The sequence below is a fragment of the Oryctolagus cuniculus genome, chromosome 2, assembly GCF_051225735.1.
Source record: "Oryctolagus cuniculus isolate XC-2025 breed Fujian yellow rabbit chromosome 2, ASM5122573v1, whole genome shotgun sequence".
In the NCBI taxonomy this organism is placed as follows: Eukaryota; Metazoa; Chordata; class Mammalia; order Lagomorpha; family Leporidae; genus Oryctolagus; species Oryctolagus cuniculus.
In genome coordinates, this window is record NC_142868.1 from 20,082,440 (window position 1) to 20,100,629 (window position 18,190).

Below are 18,190 nucleotides of genomic sequence, written 5' to 3' on the forward strand. Positions count from 1 at the left end.
GAGAGAGCTCGCTCACTCTCTCTTGCATCCACTGGCTCACTTCTCAAATGAATTTAACAGCCAGGGTTGAGTCAGGTTGAAACCAGGAGCCAGGAACTGTATCTGGATCTTCCACATGGCTGGCAGGTTCACAAGTACTTGGACCATCACCTACTGCTTTCCCAGGCACATTAGCAGGAAGCTGGATCGGAAACAGAGCAGCCGGGACTTTAACCAGCACCCTGGCACAGGATGCTGGCATCCCAGGCGAAGGCTTAACCCGCTGGGCCACAACATCTGCCCCTGAATCTATCCTTTCATTCCATTTGCCACGAACTTTCTGAAGTCTCCTGGCATTTCAACAAGCTTTTCTGCGACCTGAGCTGGTATCTGGGGTCTCCCGGGGCCCTGGGGCTCTCTCCCTAACTCAACAGCCCACCCTGTGACTGGCTGTATCTGCTGCCACTGCCGTCTCCCTCTTCCAAATGTGAACCCCTAAAGGGCTGGGGCTCATGTGGCTTTGAGTTCGCGGTGCACAACAGCGGGCTGGGCATGGAATGCGCAGCCCTCAGTGAGTATTTGTTGAAGGAATGCAGCAGGAGCGCCAGGCTAGCAGGCAAGCTGCCTTTTCCCAAGTGGGCATTTCCAGAGAAGAAAGACTGCTATTTCTGGAAACGACTGCTGCGACTGGGAAAAGTTCATGGTTGCAAAAGAAGAAAGGACTCGGGGAGAGACTGCTCCCCCAGAACGCACTGCCTTTGCAAAGGCTCCTCCATCTCTTAAGTAGTAGCAATGACAACAAGATCGGCAGTGGTGGTGCTGTCCCTGTCACCATTCGCGGCAGAATAATGTCATCATTTCTAAGTGCCAGGCTCTAGGCTCCCACACTGCATGCGGTGATCTCCTATGATCTTGACAAGCAATCTCGTGGGACGGTGAGCGTCATGTGCCCATTTCCCAGACACCGCAAGGGCGGCACGAGGACTGAGGTCGCTGGTGCAGCGTGCAGTTAAGCGGTGGCGAGGCTGGGGCTCTGCAGCCCGAGCGTACAGTCATCAGCGCACCTGCGCGCACCTCCCAAAAGTGCGGAAAAAACATCACTCCCAGCTGCCAGGGGCTCATATCCACCTTCAACATGGGTCAGCAAAAATGAACCCAGGGCTGAAGAAATCAGGGAAAAACGCAACACAGAGCCCCATTGTACACCTCTGCAGATTCTGCTCTGGCTCGAGTTTGTTCCCCCGCTGCGTGCCAAAGGTCACCGGTTACGTCTGGCTGGAGCCCATGAAGTCACGAAAAGGAAGACTTGGCAGAGAAGTAAGTGATGGGGAAGGTGGGGCTGGTGGGGGCAGAGGAAGAGGGGGAGGCGGCGGCGGCAGAGGCGGCCAGGCAATTCAGCAAGGGACAGTCCGGCTGGCTCTGCCTGCCTAACCCAGCCCAGTGACCTCCCCTCGAGCTGACCACTCCCCTCAGCGGGCTGCCCTGGGCTCCCACAAACAGCCCCGGCTCCCAGGAGTCAGCCTCGTTCCCGTGTCCAGTTGGGTGCTGCTCCCCACTTTTCAGGCGGACAATCTCTCTTGGACGAGCCAGAAAGGTGGGTGCCAGGTTGAAGTCCGTTGTCTGTCCAGAGAGTGCGTGTTAAGAGTCGGGAGCTGAGTGAAGCAGCAGGACTCCGCTCGGCCGAGGGGCTGCTCCTTTTCCGGAGAGAGAGAGGTGCACTTAGGGCAGGGGCCGGCCGCTCTGGAGGGGGTGAGTGGGGGGCCTCGCGGGGCGGGGAGGAAGGCAGGGAGGTGGGGGGCGGTGGGAGGAGGCAGAGACGGCTTCACCTTTGGACCTGCACAGGCCAGCCCAGGAGGACTTCAGTGTGAGGAAGGCTGCCTCCCTGGGTGCTGCGGGGTCCGGGTGTGGGAGTGACCAGGGAGGAGCAGCTATGTCACAAAGGCGCTGCATAGGGACAGCACGGAGCCCGAGCCTGGCCAGCTCCCCCTCACCGCCAGGCCCCGTGTAGGAGCTCAGGAGGGTGGCGATGAGCTGGGAAGGAGGCGGAGGCTTGGTGGCCTCCTTCGATTCAGGACGAGGGCTCCCGTCCCCCTTCTCAGATGACCCTCTCCCCTCCTTTAGACTCGTGCACAAAGCTGGCCTTCCAGAAGCCACCTGGAGGCTCACAGCTCGAACTGGGTGGGAGACCGTGGGCGAAGGAGGAGCTGCTGGCAGGTGGCTTCCAGGGAGGGAAGAGTTTAGAGTTTACCTGCGTTTGAAAACTAACTTGGTTTTAAAGTTTTGTTTTCTGAAAGGCAGAATGTCTCTCTCTCTCCCTCTCTCTCTCTCTCTCTCTCTCTCACACACACACACACACACACACTCACACACACATACACACAGATTTTCCAGCTGCTGGTTTACTCCCCAACTGCCAGCAACAGTTGAGACAGGGGCCAGGCTGAAGCCAGGAGGCAGGAACTCCATCCAGGTCTCCCACTTGGCTGGCAGGGACCCAAGTATCTCAGCCGTCACCTGCCACCTCCCAGGGTGCAAGAGCAGAAAGCCGGAGTGGACGCAGAGGCAGGACGCAAACCCAGGCTCTCTGATGCGAGAAGCGAGTGTCCAACGCGGCGGCTTAACTGCTGCGCCCCAGCGCCGGCTCTTGTGTTTGCTTCAAGAGAAAAACATCTCTGTGCAATGTCTCAAGCATTCTTGGAAAAGCAAGCGCAGTGACACAGCCCAGACCGTCTGCGTGCCAGGCTTTTAAGGAAGAACTTTGCAAGCAGCATAGCCCTCCCGTGTGGCAGGACAGCCACAGTGGGTGGGGGCTGGGTCTTTGCTGATGGACAGCTCGAGGCCGCGGCCAGCAGGGTTGTCCCTCTCCTCCCCGGCCACTCCCCAGACATGCGGTAGTGGGCCCACGGCAGGCCATGTCAGGGGCGGCTCACTCCAGGTCCCTCTCTCCACCTCTCCTTCTTCCTTTCCAGCTGCTCCTTCCTCCTGCTGCCCTGGCTTCCCTCGCATTGCCCTGCTGAGGGTCCTGGAATCTCTCTCTCTCAGCAGCATCTCTGATGGCAAACAGCTGCTACTTGCCAAGAACTTTCCAGGAGGGGCTCTGTGTAAGTGCCCCAGTGGACAGCCACGTGCCGTGGGACTGAAACCTTGGGCTTAGAGCAGAATTCACCCTTTCAAATCCTGCCCTCAGGTGCTAAGTGAACGTGGAACTTGGGCCAGGACACCTGCTGCTCTGTGCCTCAGTTTCTTGCACCTTAGAATGGGGCTAAGAATGGCACCTACCGTGCAGGGTTCTTGCGAGGACTGACACGTGCAAAGTGCTCCCAACAGGGCCTGGCACGTATGTGTTCTCCAGCTGCCAGCAGTTCCAAGTGTCTCCTTTAAGCCCCACGCCAGGCTTGAAGGGAAGTCACGGTAGCCCTATGTGCAGATGAGAACACTGAGGCTTGGCGAGGAAGCAGGCCACTCTATAAAAATAACAATCACAGTGAACCCTAGAGAGACAGGGCAGAGACAGGCTTTAGACGCAGGAGGAGAGTTCCAGCATCCATTCCTTACATCACCACACTAAGCTGCCTTTCTTTCTTTAAAAAAAAATATTTAATTTATTTGAAAGAGTTACTGAGAGAGAGGTCTTCCACCCACTGATATACTCCCCAGATGGTACAACAGCCAGGCAGGGCTGGGCCAGGCAGAAGCCAGGAGCCAAGAGTTTCATCCGGGTCTCCCATGAGGGTAGCAGGGGTTCAACACTTGCACCACCCTCTGCTGCTTTTCCCAGGCCACAAGCAAAGAGCTGGGCTGGAAATGGAGCAGCTGGGACATGAACTGCAGTCCATATGGGATGCTGGCGTTGCAGGCGGAGGCTTTACCCACTACGCCACAATGCTAGCCTCACTAAGTTTCCTTTCTGTAATGGCTATGTGAAAAATAAATACAGTAGCCCCTGGTATTCAAAGAGGACAGGTTCCAGGGCCTGCCCCCCCAACACACACACTTGAGTACCAAAATCTTCAATTCCCTTATGTAAAATGGCACAGTATGTTCATATAGTGGATGTACACACCATCCCACCCCACACCCTATATATTTTAGGTCATTCCTAGATTACTTTTAATGCCTAATACAATGCAAATGCTATGCTATGTTGAGGTTTTTTTTTTTAATATTTATTTATTTATTCGAAAGGCAGAGTTTCAGAGACAGAGGTGAGAAAGAAAGAGAGAGAGAAAGAGAGAGAGAGAGAGAGGTCCTCCATTCGCTGGTTCACTTCCCAATTGGCCACAACGTCCAGAGCTAGGCTAATATGAAATCAGGAGCTAGGAGTTTCTTCCAAGTCTCCCATGTGGGTGCAGGGGCCCAAGGACTTGGGCCATCTTCTACTGCTTTCCCAGGCCATAGCAGAGAGCTGGATCGGAAGTAGAGCAGCCGGGATTTGAACCAGTGCCCATATGGGATGCTGGCACTGCAGGTGGCGGCTTTACCCACTATGCCACAGCGCCAGCCCCGTGATGTTGAGTTGTTACACTGGGATGATGATAAGATGTTACACTGGGATGATGATAAGAAAAAAAAATCTGTATGTGTTCAGTAAAGATACAATTTTTTTAAAAAGATTTATTTATTAATTTAAAGGCAGAGTTATATATAGAGAAGGAGATACACAGAAAGAACTTCCATCTGTTGTTTCACTCCCCAAATAGTCACAATGGCCAAGGCTGGGCCAGACTTGAAGCCAGAAGTCAAGAACTCCATCTGGGTCTCCCACGTGGATGGCAGGGGCCTAAACACATGGGCCATCTTCCACTGCTTTCCTTGGCACATTAGCAGGGAGCTGGATAGGAACCAGAGCAGACAGGACATGAACCTGCGCTCAGATGGGATGCTGGTGTCAGATGGGTGTGCCAGAGGTCAGCTCCCCAGTCTTTTTAAAATGTTTTTGAGGCCAGTGCTGTGGTGTAGCAGGCAAAGCCATCGGTGATGCCAGAATCCCATATGGGCACCGGTTCAAGTTCCGGCTGCTCTACTTCCAAACCTACTCTCTGCTATGTCCTGGGAAAGCAGTGGAAGATGGCCGAAGTCCTTGGGCCCCTGCACCCACATGGGAGACCCGGAATAAGCTCCTGGCTTCTGATCGGCTCAGCTCCGGCTGTTGTGGCCATTTGGGGAGTGAACCAGTGGATGGAATACTTCTCTCTCTCTCTGCCTCTGCCTCTCTCTAACTCTGCCTTTCAAATAAATAAGTCTTTAAAAACATACGTATTTTCCTTCCATAGTTGGGTAAGTCACCCAACTATGCTAGAGTGGCACCCCCAGGCACAGAGAGCCCTTAAGTAGGAGTCCTTGGAAAACAACTCCCGGAGTCTGTTTTTCTAAACGGCTCCAACTCTGTGGTTGGAGAAGGCCCTTGAAAATGAAGCTGACCTTCCAACCAGCATTAATCCTAGTGAGCAGCCCTAAACATGGGGAAACACGAAGCGTCTTCGCAAAGCTCGTGGAAAAGGGGTATTACACAGAAACTACGTGTGGAGTTCAAAAACTGTTTGCCTTAAATAAACTCATCTCTTAATTCGATTTTCCCATGAACTTTCCGAAGTACCCACACGGCCTGGCTTCTAAGATCTGTGTTAGCCCCTCCCATGATCCTCAGTGCTGTGACCAGCCTCACTCCCCAGGAAAGGAGCCCGAATCTGAGCAGGTGCATCACCCCACCAAGTTGCAGGCAGTGTGTGCCCGAGGTGGGATTCAAGTGTGTATTCCATCCCATGATCCCTGGCTCAGCTGCAAAATACTGATGGAGCTTAAACAAAAATCAAGCCCGCTGAATGAGACAGTCTTAGGCTCAGGCCTGGGCATCTGATTGAACAGCCAGATTCCGCTGTGCAGCCGCCACAAACACCTGTTAGCGCCATCTACTCCTCCAGTGCCAGATCCGAGTTTCCAGCCGTCTGCCACCACCCCACTGTCTCCTTTCCTGGGCACCCACTGGGTGCAGCCAAGGCTGGAGGGCCTGGCACCACTGCCCACCCATGCAGTCTCCCCTGCTGGGACCCCGAGTCACCCCCAGCTCCCTCTGGCTCGCCCCTCCCAGTGCATCCCAAACACACGCCCCCTGTCTTCGCGTTGGGCAGAAGCTGTCATGGTTTTCGGCTCTGATTCCAGCTGCAGCCGCCTAACCTGGGGCCTTCTGTCTGTGTCTGTGTCCATTTCTCTCGTTCTCCCTCCCTGGACTACTTCCATTCCCCCTCTCCTGGCCTCCCCAATCCCCATGTCCACTCTGCAGCCTTCTCCCGCCAGAATCAATGAGCTTTGGGGAAAAACAATCTCATCACTCATTTCTCTGCTCAGAAACTCCACCAGCACCACCCCAGTTAACAGGCACCCTCCCCAGCATAGCAAACCCTGGCCCTTGGCCCCTGGCTCAGAACTCCCTTCTCAGTCTCAACTCCTGCCTGGTTAGAGAGGTCATGTCGCAGCCACACTGTCTCCCCCAGCCCTCAAACAAACTGTGCCCGTTCACAGTCTGTGAGCGTGTCAGTGCCTGTGACAGCCTTCTGACTGGCCTGGCTATAAAACGACTTACCTATGGAACCCAGTTCAAAAGCCACCTCCTCTGGGAAGCCTTCCTGGAGTGCCCAAGGAAAAGGAGCACTACCTCTTCTCTTGTCCCAGCACAAGGTTCCTCCTTCAACCAAAGGGTTGTGCTGGGACCGTTTGGTGATATCTGTCCATCAGCGAACTCTTCCTGGGCCAGTTACACGTTCTAGGTCTCCTATGGCCAGGGGACAGACCAGACCAGGGGCTGGGGACACCAGGGAATGAAATGTAATTTCTGTCTTCAAGGAGCTTCCAGTCCACTGACTGTAGCAGAGAGCTGGAGGAGCACTTTAGAGGGAAGGCACAATGTGTGCAGAGACCAGGCAGGCAGGGACCCCGGTCTGAGTGCAGGCAGGAGGTAGAAAGAGAGGGGTGGAGAGAGGTGGGAAGGCCAGGATTTGCTGCCTGGAAGGGCGCGGGGACTCCCCACGCAGCCTGGGACTCCCGCCACGTCAGGCCAGAGACCCCAAGTCGCTCAGGTCCTGTTGAATTTCCTGAGATTGGGTCACAGCACCCAGCACCTGCTGGCTAAGCAAGCTCCCTGGGGGCTGGCGGGGGTTGGCTCTGACCAGGCTGGGTTCCCCGGAGGAGACTGGATGTTGCAAGTGACCAGGCTGGGGGACGCCCCGCAGGTGCTCGACCCCGGCCATGCTGGCGTTGGTGTGCTCCTGCCTGCTCCTGGCGGCCCTCCCCGCGGACACCTGGAGCGGCCCGGCCGCAGTGCAGCTCGGCTCAGACACGGTGGAGCAGATCCGTGACACGCACGCCAAAGTCACGGAGATCTGGCAGGCGCTCACGCAGCAGTGGGCAGCGCAAGGCGAGCCGGCCGGGGCGCTCCACGCCGTCTGCCGGGTGCAGCCGTCGGCCACGCTTGACGCCGCGCAGCCGCGAGTCAGCGGCTTGGTAGTCTTCCGGCAGCTTGGGCCCGGTGCCCAGCTCGAAGCCTTCTTCGACTTGGAGGGCTTCCCGGTCGAGGCCAACCTCTCCAGCCGCGCCATCCACGTGCACCAGTTCGGGGACCTGAGCCAGGGCTGCGACTCCACCGGCGCCCACTACAACCCGCTGGCCGTGCAGCACCCGCAGCACCCGGGAGACTTCGGGAACTTCGCCGTGCGCGACGGCCGCCTCTGGAAGTACCGCTCGGGCCTGGCCGCCTCGCTCGCAGGGCCGCACTCGATCGTGGGCCGCGCCGTGGTGGTGCACGCCGGCGAGGACGACCTGGGCCGCGGCGGCAACGCGGCCAGCGTGGAGAACGGCAACGCGGGCCCCAGGCTGGCCTGTTGCGTGGTGGGCGCCAGCGGGCCCGCGCCCTGGGCGCGCCAGGCGCAGGAGCACGCAGAGCGCAAGAAGCGACGGCGCGAAAGCGAGTGCAAGGCCGCCTAGCAGGCCCTGACGCTCGGCGGGTGCCCGAAAAGTCCGCGCGCCCCGGACGCCCCTCTGCGTTGAAGTTTCTCCCTGGCCGCGGCCTCCCCAGGCCCCCTCCCCCGTGCATGCATAGAAACCCCCTTTCCATCCTGAGTCCTCCCCCCCCCCCCGCCCGACCCCGCCGCGGGTGCTCTGAGCCCATTCACAATGGAGGCCTCCCTGCGCCCTGAAGTCCGTTCCCTATGCCCCACCCATGCCAGCCCCCACCCCAAGAGCCCTGAGACCCCTCCCTCGGACGCCCTCCTGAGGTTGCCTAGGGCTCCCCCCCCCCGCTCCGCCTGCCAGCCTGCAACCTGCCCAGCCCCGAGTGTGGGCCCAACCCAGCGTCTTCAGCTGTCTCCCACTCCACGGGGAGCTGCCCCTATGGGGGCCTTGGGAGTGTTTAGCCATCTTTGCCTAACACATTAAAAACGCAGCAATTCAATCCTGCATCCTGGGATCTCCGTCGTTTTGTTTGAGGCTTCAACTTTTTGGCGGGGGGAGGAGGGGCTGCAAACGAAGGTAGTCCCCCAATCTCCACGGGCGACTTTCTCCTCTCCTCCCCAAGCCGGCTAGCCACAGAACCTGGGCTGCATCCCGGGGGGGGGGGGGGAGCCAGTCTCTGGGTTTACCGCAGGCGGTCCAGTGACCATAAGGCTGGAGCCACTGGCCTGGGAGGCAACGGGTCCTGGCTTCTCGCTGTGGGGAGTGCAGCGTCAGGTGCATCCCCAGAGTCAGGGCCCGAGCCTTGTGACTGTGCAGGTTTCAGCGGTGGTGCCCTCGGCAGCCAAAGCTGGGTGCCCGCACCACGCCCTCACCAGGCCCCTCACCAGGACAAGCAATCAAGCAATCTTTTTTTTTTTTTTTGACAGGCAGAGTCAGACAGTGAGAGAGAGAGAGACAGAGAGAAAGGTCTTCCTTCCATTGGTTCACCCCACAAATGGCCGCCACGGCTGTGCCATGCGCTGCGCCGATCTGAGGCACTGTGCCTCCTCCCGGTCTCCCATGCGGGTGCAGGGCCCAAGCACTTGGGCCATCCTCCACTGCACTCCCAGGCCACAGCAGAGAGCTGGCCTGGAAGAAGGGCAACCGGGACAGAATCCAGTGCCTCGACCGGGACTAGAACCCGGGGTGCCGGCGCCGCAGGCGGAGAATTAGCCTAGTGAGCCGCGGCGCCGGCCCAGGACAAGAAATCTTGACAATGGCACGTGGAAGGGGTGAGGCCCAAGGGCAGGCTCGCTGGGGGCCTGCCCTCCGTCTTCGCACGTGACAATCTGTTGCATAGATGAGGACGCTCTGGCATGGCTGCTTTCCTTTGCTGAAGGAGAGAGAGCACTTTGCAACCTCAGGGGTGGGGGAGTCCCACCTCCTCGCTGTAGCTTTCCCAGCCTGGCTGTGCTAGCAGAAATGGCTGGAGTAGAAAGCCTTGTCTCACCACCAGAGTGCCAGGAGTGAGCCAGAGAGTGGCGGGCAGCAAGCCAGCAAAAGCACAATGAGGCGGCCATGGGTCTGGAGACACTGGGAGTGTCCAGTCTACGTGCAGACTGGGGCGGCCATGGGTGCAGGGGCCACGTCTTCCCACCGTGTTCCCTTCCCCCTCTCTCTTGGGGGGGTATTGCTGGACAAAGGGTTTTCTGGGTGGGAAATGCATGAAACTCCTTCCAAGGCTTTATTAGCCAAGGTGATCAGAGTGGGGAGGCCCCAAATAGCCCCCTTGGACAGGGCCAGGAAGAGTAGTCCTGGGATGTCGGGGGCGGGGCAGCAGCGGGGTGGGGAGGCGGGGTGACCTGCGGATGCCGGCTGCTTTGTTCCGGCTTGTCTGTTTCTCTGTGGCCTCACCGCACGCACGCAGATGCTAACGCCTGCCTTCCTGCCTACCCGCTACTCAGAGGCAGCCCCTAGCTCTCCCAGGCTCTCATAAGGCAGAGTCGGAGTGAACCTCAGCCAGAAACCCATCCCCAGTGGTTATTTTTACCTCTAATGAGAACTAACTTGTTATTTGCAAAGTCTTTCCTTGAACCCAAAGGACAACGGGAGAGAAAGGCTATTGCCTGGTGACTTGGCTCCACCAACTGGTTCCAACTAGTTTGAAATAGTAACTTGAACCTCACAGGTCAGTGCTGGAAGGGAATCAGCCAAGGGGAGTCTCAAAATAGCCTGATCTCAAGTGGACAGGTCTGCCTGTCCCTACAATTAAAAGTTGTGGAAATGAGGCAGCAGTGACAGGAACCCATAGGGAGAGGAGTCAAATGCCAGACGCCCATCCTCTACTCTGCGACCTAAATACAGCTCATCCAGGACCATTCAGAGAGCCACGGACTGGAGCTCCCCCTGCTTCCCTCCTGGCTTAGCTCCTGTCTTCCCTACCCATGGCCCTGAGACTAAACAGAGGGGACCCCGTAGCAGCCCCGTTCCACTGCTGTCCCTGAACGAGAAACGAGATTGGTGTGAAGACAGGCAGGAACAGGAGAGCGCCTCTCAGCTCACTGTCAGGAGTGCATTTAGCTCGGCTCAGGCCAAAAGGCCCACTTGCACCCCAGCTCTGCCATACTTGCAAGCTGTGTGACCTGAACGTGGCACTTAGCATCTCTGAGCTGGGGTTTTCTCCTGTGTACAGCGAGCTCATCACACTGGCCTGTTTTGAAGGCTACATCAGGAGAGGTGAACTCCACGCAGCACACCCACCTACTGAGGATGGAAGAGGTCTCTGTCTACCTTGCACGGTAGTGAGTGTCATATAGCTAGAAGGAATCAAGAGACGGGGAGGCTGACAGCCCTGAGGTTCCTAAGAAGGATGTCTGCTTCCAAGAGTGGCTGGATATGATGAACTCTGTGACGTCAGCCCTTGGGGAGAGGGAACCAAACGAGAAGGGAGGACTGTGGGCCACAAGGCCAACATCTGGTTCTCGGCCCCGACCGCGACAGGTGCCACCGAGGCTGCTCACGGGACCCCACTTGGCCCCTGGAGTCTATTTTTGCTCCTCGCCTCTTCCAGATCTATTTTGCTAATCTCCTTATATTCGCTGTTTTGACTCCCAGCCAGCTTGCTAATCAGTTTGCCTGTTTGACTCACAGGGTTTGCATTTGTCACTGGGACTTAAACACACACTTGTTTTGATTTCTTTTTGTAAAATTAGAAGCGTTTGATGCGATGATTCTACCTAGACACAGCTGGTAAAGTGAGAAGAATGCTCACGTTTGCATAGTTTAAACACAATGTAGATAATAATTAGAAACGCTATCTTTAGATGTTTAGGATAAGCTTTTTCTCAGAATGGCAGGCAAGTTTTTCCAAGCGGTGCTTTTTAGTGCATATGTACAGAAATACCAAAAATGTAAGAAAATAGAGCAAATCAGGAGTGCGCTGGTCAACTCGAAAGATTGCAGGAAATAAACCAACTGATTTTAGATCCTTCTTTTTTTTTTTTTGACGGAATGCATAAAGTCTTTACATTCTCTATATTTTTCATGCCCTCCATATGATCAAATAATTTTGGGTGACAGATTGCAACTGCTCCGTTGCTGCAGGACGCAGGGAGTAACGGTCAGCCTCCGTCGGGCCTGCAGTGGGGCTGTGGAAGGGGAACGGTGCAGGTAATAAAGATAATGAATCATCTCCATCAGGAAAATGATCACATTTTTATTTCAGGTAACAAAAGCCATACAGTGATGATGCATGGTCATCATAGAGCCCAAAACAGCAAGGTCTGCGAACGACTACAAGTGACTTCTTCCTTTTCAATAAAGCTATCAAAGACCAGTGAAGCTGTTTTTTTTTTTTTTTTTTAAGTCAATTGTTTTCAATGTAATACGTTATCACTAGCCATAGCCAAGTGGCCAAACATATTTTTAAGCTCACATAGATCTTACAAAGTCAGACTTCTTAGTCGTATGCACGCTTGCCTACACAGCTGTAGCCATCAGTTTAAATTGCTTCCAGGCCGGATCAACTTGTTTTATTTTGTGTTTTTGTGAGCAGCCGTAATATCAAGAGATGAGCCCTCTTCAGTTTCCTGCTTCTCTTTCTATCTTTCTAATTAGATTCACTTCTGAGCCCTGGATTGCAGCTCTTGGATCTTCACTTTTTTTTTTTTTTTTTTTTTTTTTTTTTTTTTGCCTGTTTGGAAAAATATCTTGGGGAAACAGGAATTTATTACAGCAGTGAGCTGGGGGTGGGGCTCTGACTTTTTGACATCCCGCCTGGAGCCTGGCTGAAGGTGCCCTCTGTCTTTAGGAAGTAGGAGGAGTCTTCCACATGGAAGCTTCAGGAATGGAGGCCGGGGGAGCAGGTGTTCCAAAGGGACCCCTTTCAGAGAGAAGTTGGGTGCCAAGTCACCCATAAGGCTGCAGAAGCACGAAGAAGCCAGGAGGGCTTCCTGTTCACCAGAGGGGCAGAAAAGCAAGAGGTCAAAGATCATGCTGTCGTTGAATTAATTTTTATTTGAGTGGCAGAGAGAGAGAGGGAGAGGAGAGCGCTCCTACCCATTGGTTCGTGCCCTGAATACTTGCAACTGTGAGGCTAGGCTGGGCTCAAAGCCGTGAGCCAGGATTGGAATCCAGGCATTCTGATATGGGATGCAGGCACCTTACCTGCCTTCCTCACCACCGGGCCCAAATGACTGCCTTTTAAGGGATGGGGATGACAGGCAGGAAGCTGGCCTCTGACGTTCCTTACAGGACAGACTACTCGTTTCAGCCCGTGTGATGGACTGCGGTGCAAATACGCCCAGGAGGAGTAACACACTGGATGTGCCTTCTACACGGGAGTAGCTGATTCAAGAGCCCCTTCTGGAAGCGTGCATGGTGGTGGTGGTGGTGTGTGTTCCGGAATGAGGGTACAAACAGGAGCACTGACTGGCAAACCACCCCAACGTAGGTAGAGGTTGCCAGCCAGGGCTGAGCGGAGCCTCCCAGCCCCAGAGCCCTCTGGTAATCGCTGTGGGAGCCACGCAAGGCAGGAGACGATAAGAGGGAAGTGGGCAGGGGAGGTGTGGAAAGAGGAGGCGGGGACGAGAAATGCCGGCTTTACAAACACCGGTCCGTTTCCACAAGGCCTTCATTACAAGCAAGACAAATGCCCCTATGTCAAAATCCACACCTAAGAGCTCGCAGGTCCAGAGCGACCACAAGAAATGCAGAGTGTGCAAACACGCTTTCATTACGAGACCTGTCAGCTCGGGTTCGCTTTCCCAGGCTGCTCTGCATTCGGTCGGCAAGTGAGCTGGAAAAGGAGTGGAAGGACAAACACGCGAGGAGAGGCAATGAGGGCTGGGAACGTCCCACCTCCCACCGACAACAGAAGGCAGTCCCGAGGGAGCCGGGAGGCAGGGAGGGGACACGGCAGCTTAACAGCGGCTCCTTCCTACAACTCCCGACTCATCAGTCACCTGGCATTCTTGCCTTTTAAGGAAGGAAGACCCGGGGGAGGGGGGTGGGACACAGACAACAATTATGTGGGTACTCAAACCCGCATAATCCCAACTCTCCCACCATTCCCAAGACGTGATTTTTGAGAGACTGCATGTGCAGAGGCGACCCCCTCCCCAAGTCCAGAGTCAACCTGGATGAACTTAAACCCTGCCTGGGGGTCCCCACCCCCAAGCCAGGCATCAGGTTAGACGGGCGCGTGACCTGGTCACACCGGCAGGTGATGATTCTGACCCATGAGATGTGACAAGAACAGGGGACCCTGGGGGTGTTGCAGCCATCTTGCTATTGGAAGGAGTGGCTGGCAGAGCAGGGAGGTGACCAGATGGCTGATGACTTTCTTGGGAGAACCAGTCCTAGAGGTCCTACCTCCAGAGTTCTCGCGATGTAGTGGAAGTCATCTCCTTATTGTGCAGGTTCCTGTAAGTGTGACTTGGACTCTAGAGTATCATGATGGATGCAGGGTGTTCTGGGACAGCGCGGGGCAGAATTCTGCACAATTTCACCGTCACTCTTTAACTGTAAGTAATCACCAACCTTCTCTCGACTGTCTGCAGAACTGAAGAAGCGACCATGTCAAAGGTGGCAGTGTGTCACGTATGTTCATGGAGTGCTGTCCCGGTGCCACCTGTGACATGATCAACTCATTGGCTCCCGTTCCGCCTAATAGCACAAGACCCTCCCCCCAAGGCCGACTGCACTCACTGAGTTGAAGTTATGGCTCCCTATGAGCCACACCTGTCTGGGACTTGCTGCGGGCTTACCCTGATGTAATGTGTTGGAGTTTATTATAAGCCCTGCTTTCCAGGAGGTGATGGATGCTCCCTGGAGAGGTGCACCTGGCCGACCGTGTGTCAACACCAGAGCTTCTGCAGGAGCCGAGCTGCCTTTGTGTCGTCAATGTATGACATTTGCATGCCTTTTCCTGTGACAGCTCTGCTGTCCCATAAGGTGGGGCTGCACATTTGCACCAGTTAGGGCCCAGTTCAACAGGAAATGCCCTTCTGTGCCTGCTGGCCTGTATAAGCTCTGCAGTTACAAAAGTGATGACCCTAGGGGGACACTGTGGGCATGGACAGGGGACAGGCCGCCACAGAGGAGGAGCCTTGGGGCCCTGTTCAGGAGCTGTTGGCACCAACAGTGCCCTAACTCCAGCATGTCCCCATTTCACTGGCGGGGGGCGGGGGTCACCTCGGGCAGGTGGGAAGAAGGCAGCTGGGGGCCACCCAGCCGGCAACTGACAAAGGCCTGGGGCCCTTCTGGTCTGCATGTGCCTTCCCTAGGTGCGGGGCAGCACCAGGTCTGACCGGGCTCCCTTTCTGCCCGCAGAGTGGAGCCCAGGAAATGCAGACTGGCAGGGAGGAAGTGTCGGCCTGGCTGGCCACCCCTACACAGGTGCCGCTCCGTGGATCACAAGCCTGGCACAGACATGGGGCTTTTAGGAGCACTGTCAACCTTCCTACCCAGGGGCTCTCTCCTGGTTGCAGGCGGGCTGCTCAACGCAGATGTTCTGATGGCGGAGGCCTCCTAGGGGACAGGAACTGAGTTCCGCTCCCGGAATGATGTATGGTTTCTAAGCTTCTGCAGCCCCAAATGCCACCTACGAAAGCTCATTTTAAACCCCAAGGGAAAGCCGGGGAGGCCAACCCTCTCCACTTGCAGCACCAGGCTGTAGTGTTACTATATTGCTTCCCCCCCCCCGCCCCCAGTCCCAAGTTCAACATCATTATCTTTCAAATCCCAGTCCCTGGGGACACAAAGGGGAGGCAGCCTTAACACTGGGCCAGAGGGCCAAAAGCTCTGAGGCTGCAAATGGTCCCGGAAGCAAGACCATCTCTAAAGTAGCTGGCTTGCTCCTCCAATGGAAGCGGCCCTAAAAATCCTCCATGCAGCGCAGGCCAATGGAGAGAACCAGCATTTCCAGTTTCTAGCTCTCACCACTGCTCAGACACAATGGATGGGGGCACCACTGAGAGTCCCCTGCCCCCAACCCCCGGCACTTCAGATCAATGGATCCTGCCCGGCCCAGGCTGGGTAGCCCGGCTCCAGCAGGCAGCAACCAGACCTCAACAGGGGCTGGGGGTTGCACCCGGCAGCCCAAGCTTCCGGCAGCTCAAGTCCCTCTCCACCTGCTAGGAGCGCCCTGACAGCACTGCAGGCAGGATGCCAGGGACACCCACACCGAGGTCCCGGGGGTGGGGGGGCTGGGGGGCTATGGACACATTTTCTGCTCAATGACACCTTTCTCTGCCGCTGCCCACCCCCACCGATTCCAGCTCTTCCTCTCATTTGGATTGACAACATCAAATGCTAATAGGAACGTGTCTCATCTCTAGATAAAACAAAGGCCGACAGAAAGCCACCATATGGCACACATGACAGCCACGCCCGGCATCGGGCACAGCGGCGCAGCTTCGGCAGAGAGAGAGGACACCGAGAAGCCTGAGGTCCCGCGTTTAATGACTCAGGGCCTTCTGCCATCATTAGCAGGTTCACAGGTCACGGGGGGTCCGGGGCTTCTCTGGCCTGCAGGCCTTCCCTGGCGCCTCCAACATGTCATTGCCTCCACCACTTGGCCTCTCACGTGCCTCTGGCCCCTGGGACCCCTGCGCCATCTCCCAGCGCAGGAGCTTGGGTGGACTCCGGGGCGTCCAGGCGAGACTTCAGGGGCTCCCCGTGGCTGGTGGCGCCGGGGGTGGCCGGGCCCACCTCGCTGCCCTGCCCCTCCACATGGGGGCGCTCTCTTCCGCTCCCGTCCGCTCCCGGGGCCAGCTGTCCGGGTGTCAGTCTCAGGCTCTCCCTCCCCAGCCTGTCGTCTTCGTTCTGCTCAGAAGGCGCCATGGGCGAGGCAGACTGAAGGTGCTCGTGCTGGTTCCCGGGGCTCGGGTGTGCGGGGGAGTGGACAGCAGGACCCCCGGCATCCTCAGGGGCTGGCACCACCTGGGCAGCAGCTGCACGGCTTCCATCTCCTTCCAGCTTCGGAGCCTCCCCTGCAAACAGAACAAAGACAGCCGGTCGGGGTCAGTCAACGCTCACCACCCTCCTCTGGCCTCCCATCCGGCACTGCTACCTCTCCTCCTCCTCTGAGAGAGAGGATGGCACTCTGTGGGCCCGGTGGGTGCAGGGCACGGCAGCCGAGGGGACCGAGCACCCACAGGACGGGCCCCAGTCACCGAGCAGGCCGCCTTGCTGTCTGTGCTCCACTCCCCAACGTTGCTCCTTGTGCCCACCGCAGACTGAAACCCAGCCCACCTGGGGCTCTTCAGTAGTAGACGGTTCTGGCTACCTTCAGCGAGGGACACAAAAGGACAATGCCCCCCCCCCCAACTCTCCGTCAGCCCCTCACTCTTGGTTGCAGAAATCTGATGTCTCTTCAAGTTCAAGTAAAATACACCCCCCCCCCCCAGCCCCTTCATGGAGGGCAGCGGCAGAACACGGGCCGAGTACTGGGCTCCGCTCCCCGTCTCCCTACTCCCTGGCTTTGTAATCAGGGTGACCCGTCCGGCTTCTGTTTCTCAGATTCAAAGTGCAGCTCAGGACCCGCTGGGGTCCCTCCCAGACCTGCCAGCAGCGGTGCCTGGCGTGCAGCTTGGAGGACTGAACTCTCAGTGCCTGGGCATGGGTGTCCAGCGCCACACACTGGGTCTCCCCAGGAGCCAATCTGTTCTGGGGTCTCGGGCCAAACACGGAAGAGCCACAGGTGGTGGTCTGGGGTGAGGGGCCCTGGAAACACTTCCTGGTACCCCCAAAGGCACCCCAGCAGAAGCCCAGGGTCATCAGCTTGTCTGAGGCTGGGGACCCGTCTGACAGCTGGAAAGGACCTTGAGCCGGTATGGACTAGGCCGACAGCTCCTGCTCTCCTCCCAGGCGGGCGGCCCAGCCCCGCAGGTCTCCGCACACGGTGGGTGTTCAGTCCCCCTCCTCCCTCCAAAAGGAAGCCCACCAGCTAACGCACACTGGGGGCTTTCCTGGGCCAGGCGCGGTGCTAGCCTGCGAAATGGTTCATCTTATCCTAGAACGGGAATCTGTGAGAACAGAAGCCTCAGCTGCTTCAACCGCAGTGTCTGACACATACTAAGAAACGCACAGTATTAAAGACAGTGGCCCCTTGCTGTTCTTTTAGTGGAGGTACAGGTGGGAGACCCAGATGTATTTCCTGGCCCCTGTTCAGCCTGGCCCAGCTCTGCTTGTTGTGGGCATTTAGAGAGTGAACCAGTGGATGGGAGATTTTCTTTCTGTGTCATTCTTTCAAATAAATAAATCAAGTTTAAATAAATAAATAATATTGCTTTAAAAAATACACAATATGGGGCTGTCGTCTGTAGTGCCAGCATCCCATATGGGCGCTGGTTCGAGTCCCGGGTGTTCCACTTCCCTTCCAGCTCCCTGCTAATGTGTCCAGGAAAGCATCAGAAGATGGCCCAACTCCTTGGGCTCCTGCACTCATGTGGGAGACCCAGAAGAAGCTCCTGGCTCCTGGCTTCACATCAGCCCAGCTTCCGCCCTTGTAGCCATTTGGGGAGTGAGCCAGACCTCTCTCTCTCTGATTCTGCCTCTGCCTCTCTGCAACTCTCCCTTTGAAGTAAATAAATGTTTAAAAGATAGAGAATAAAAATTCCTAAAACTCTTTAATAGGCCAATGGGGCAATGTAGATTGCACCCTTGAAAGAATTTACGTTCGATGCAGTAATTCCATTCTTAGGCATCTATCTACATCTGTCAGCCCAAATGTTTCCAGACGCACATTCCAGCCGCTCACCACAGCCCGGGTTGGTCACAGACACTT

At 56.4% G+C, this 18,190-nt stretch overlaps 2 protein-coding genes across 7 annotated transcripts in view; one reads left to right on the top strand and one right to left on the bottom strand.

Moving 5' to 3' along the window:
* The first annotated feature begins 696 nt into the window (after positions 1 to 696).
* SOD3 (superoxide dismutase 3) lies at positions 697 to 8,429 on the top strand. 3 transcript variants are annotated; one of them, XM_051828779.3, is made up of 2 exons: positions 697 to 1,573; positions 7,206 to 8,429. In XM_051828779.3, the coding sequence occupies exon 2, from the start codon at positions 7,222 to 7,224 to the stop codon at positions 7,954 to 7,956; it is 735 nt and encodes a 244-aa protein (XP_051684739.3). In that variant the 5' UTR covers positions 697 to 1,573; positions 7,206 to 7,221; the 3' UTR covers positions 7,957 to 8,429.
* A 7,412-nt stretch (positions 8,430 to 15,841) lies between these two features.
* The window catches only part of CCDC149 (coiled-coil domain containing 149), a 94,186-nt gene continuing 91,837 nt past the window's right edge, over positions 15,842 to 18,190 (bottom strand). For all 4 annotated transcript variants that reach the window (XM_089326995.1, XM_008274661.5, XM_017350540.4 and 1 more), the window contains one exon: positions 15,842 to 16,394. In XM_089326995.1, coding sequence (XP_089183121.1) covers positions 15,985 to 16,394 — 410 coding nt within the window. In that variant the 3' untranslated portion in view covers positions 15,842 to 15,984. The remainder of the gene's footprint in view (positions 16,395 to 18,190) is intronic.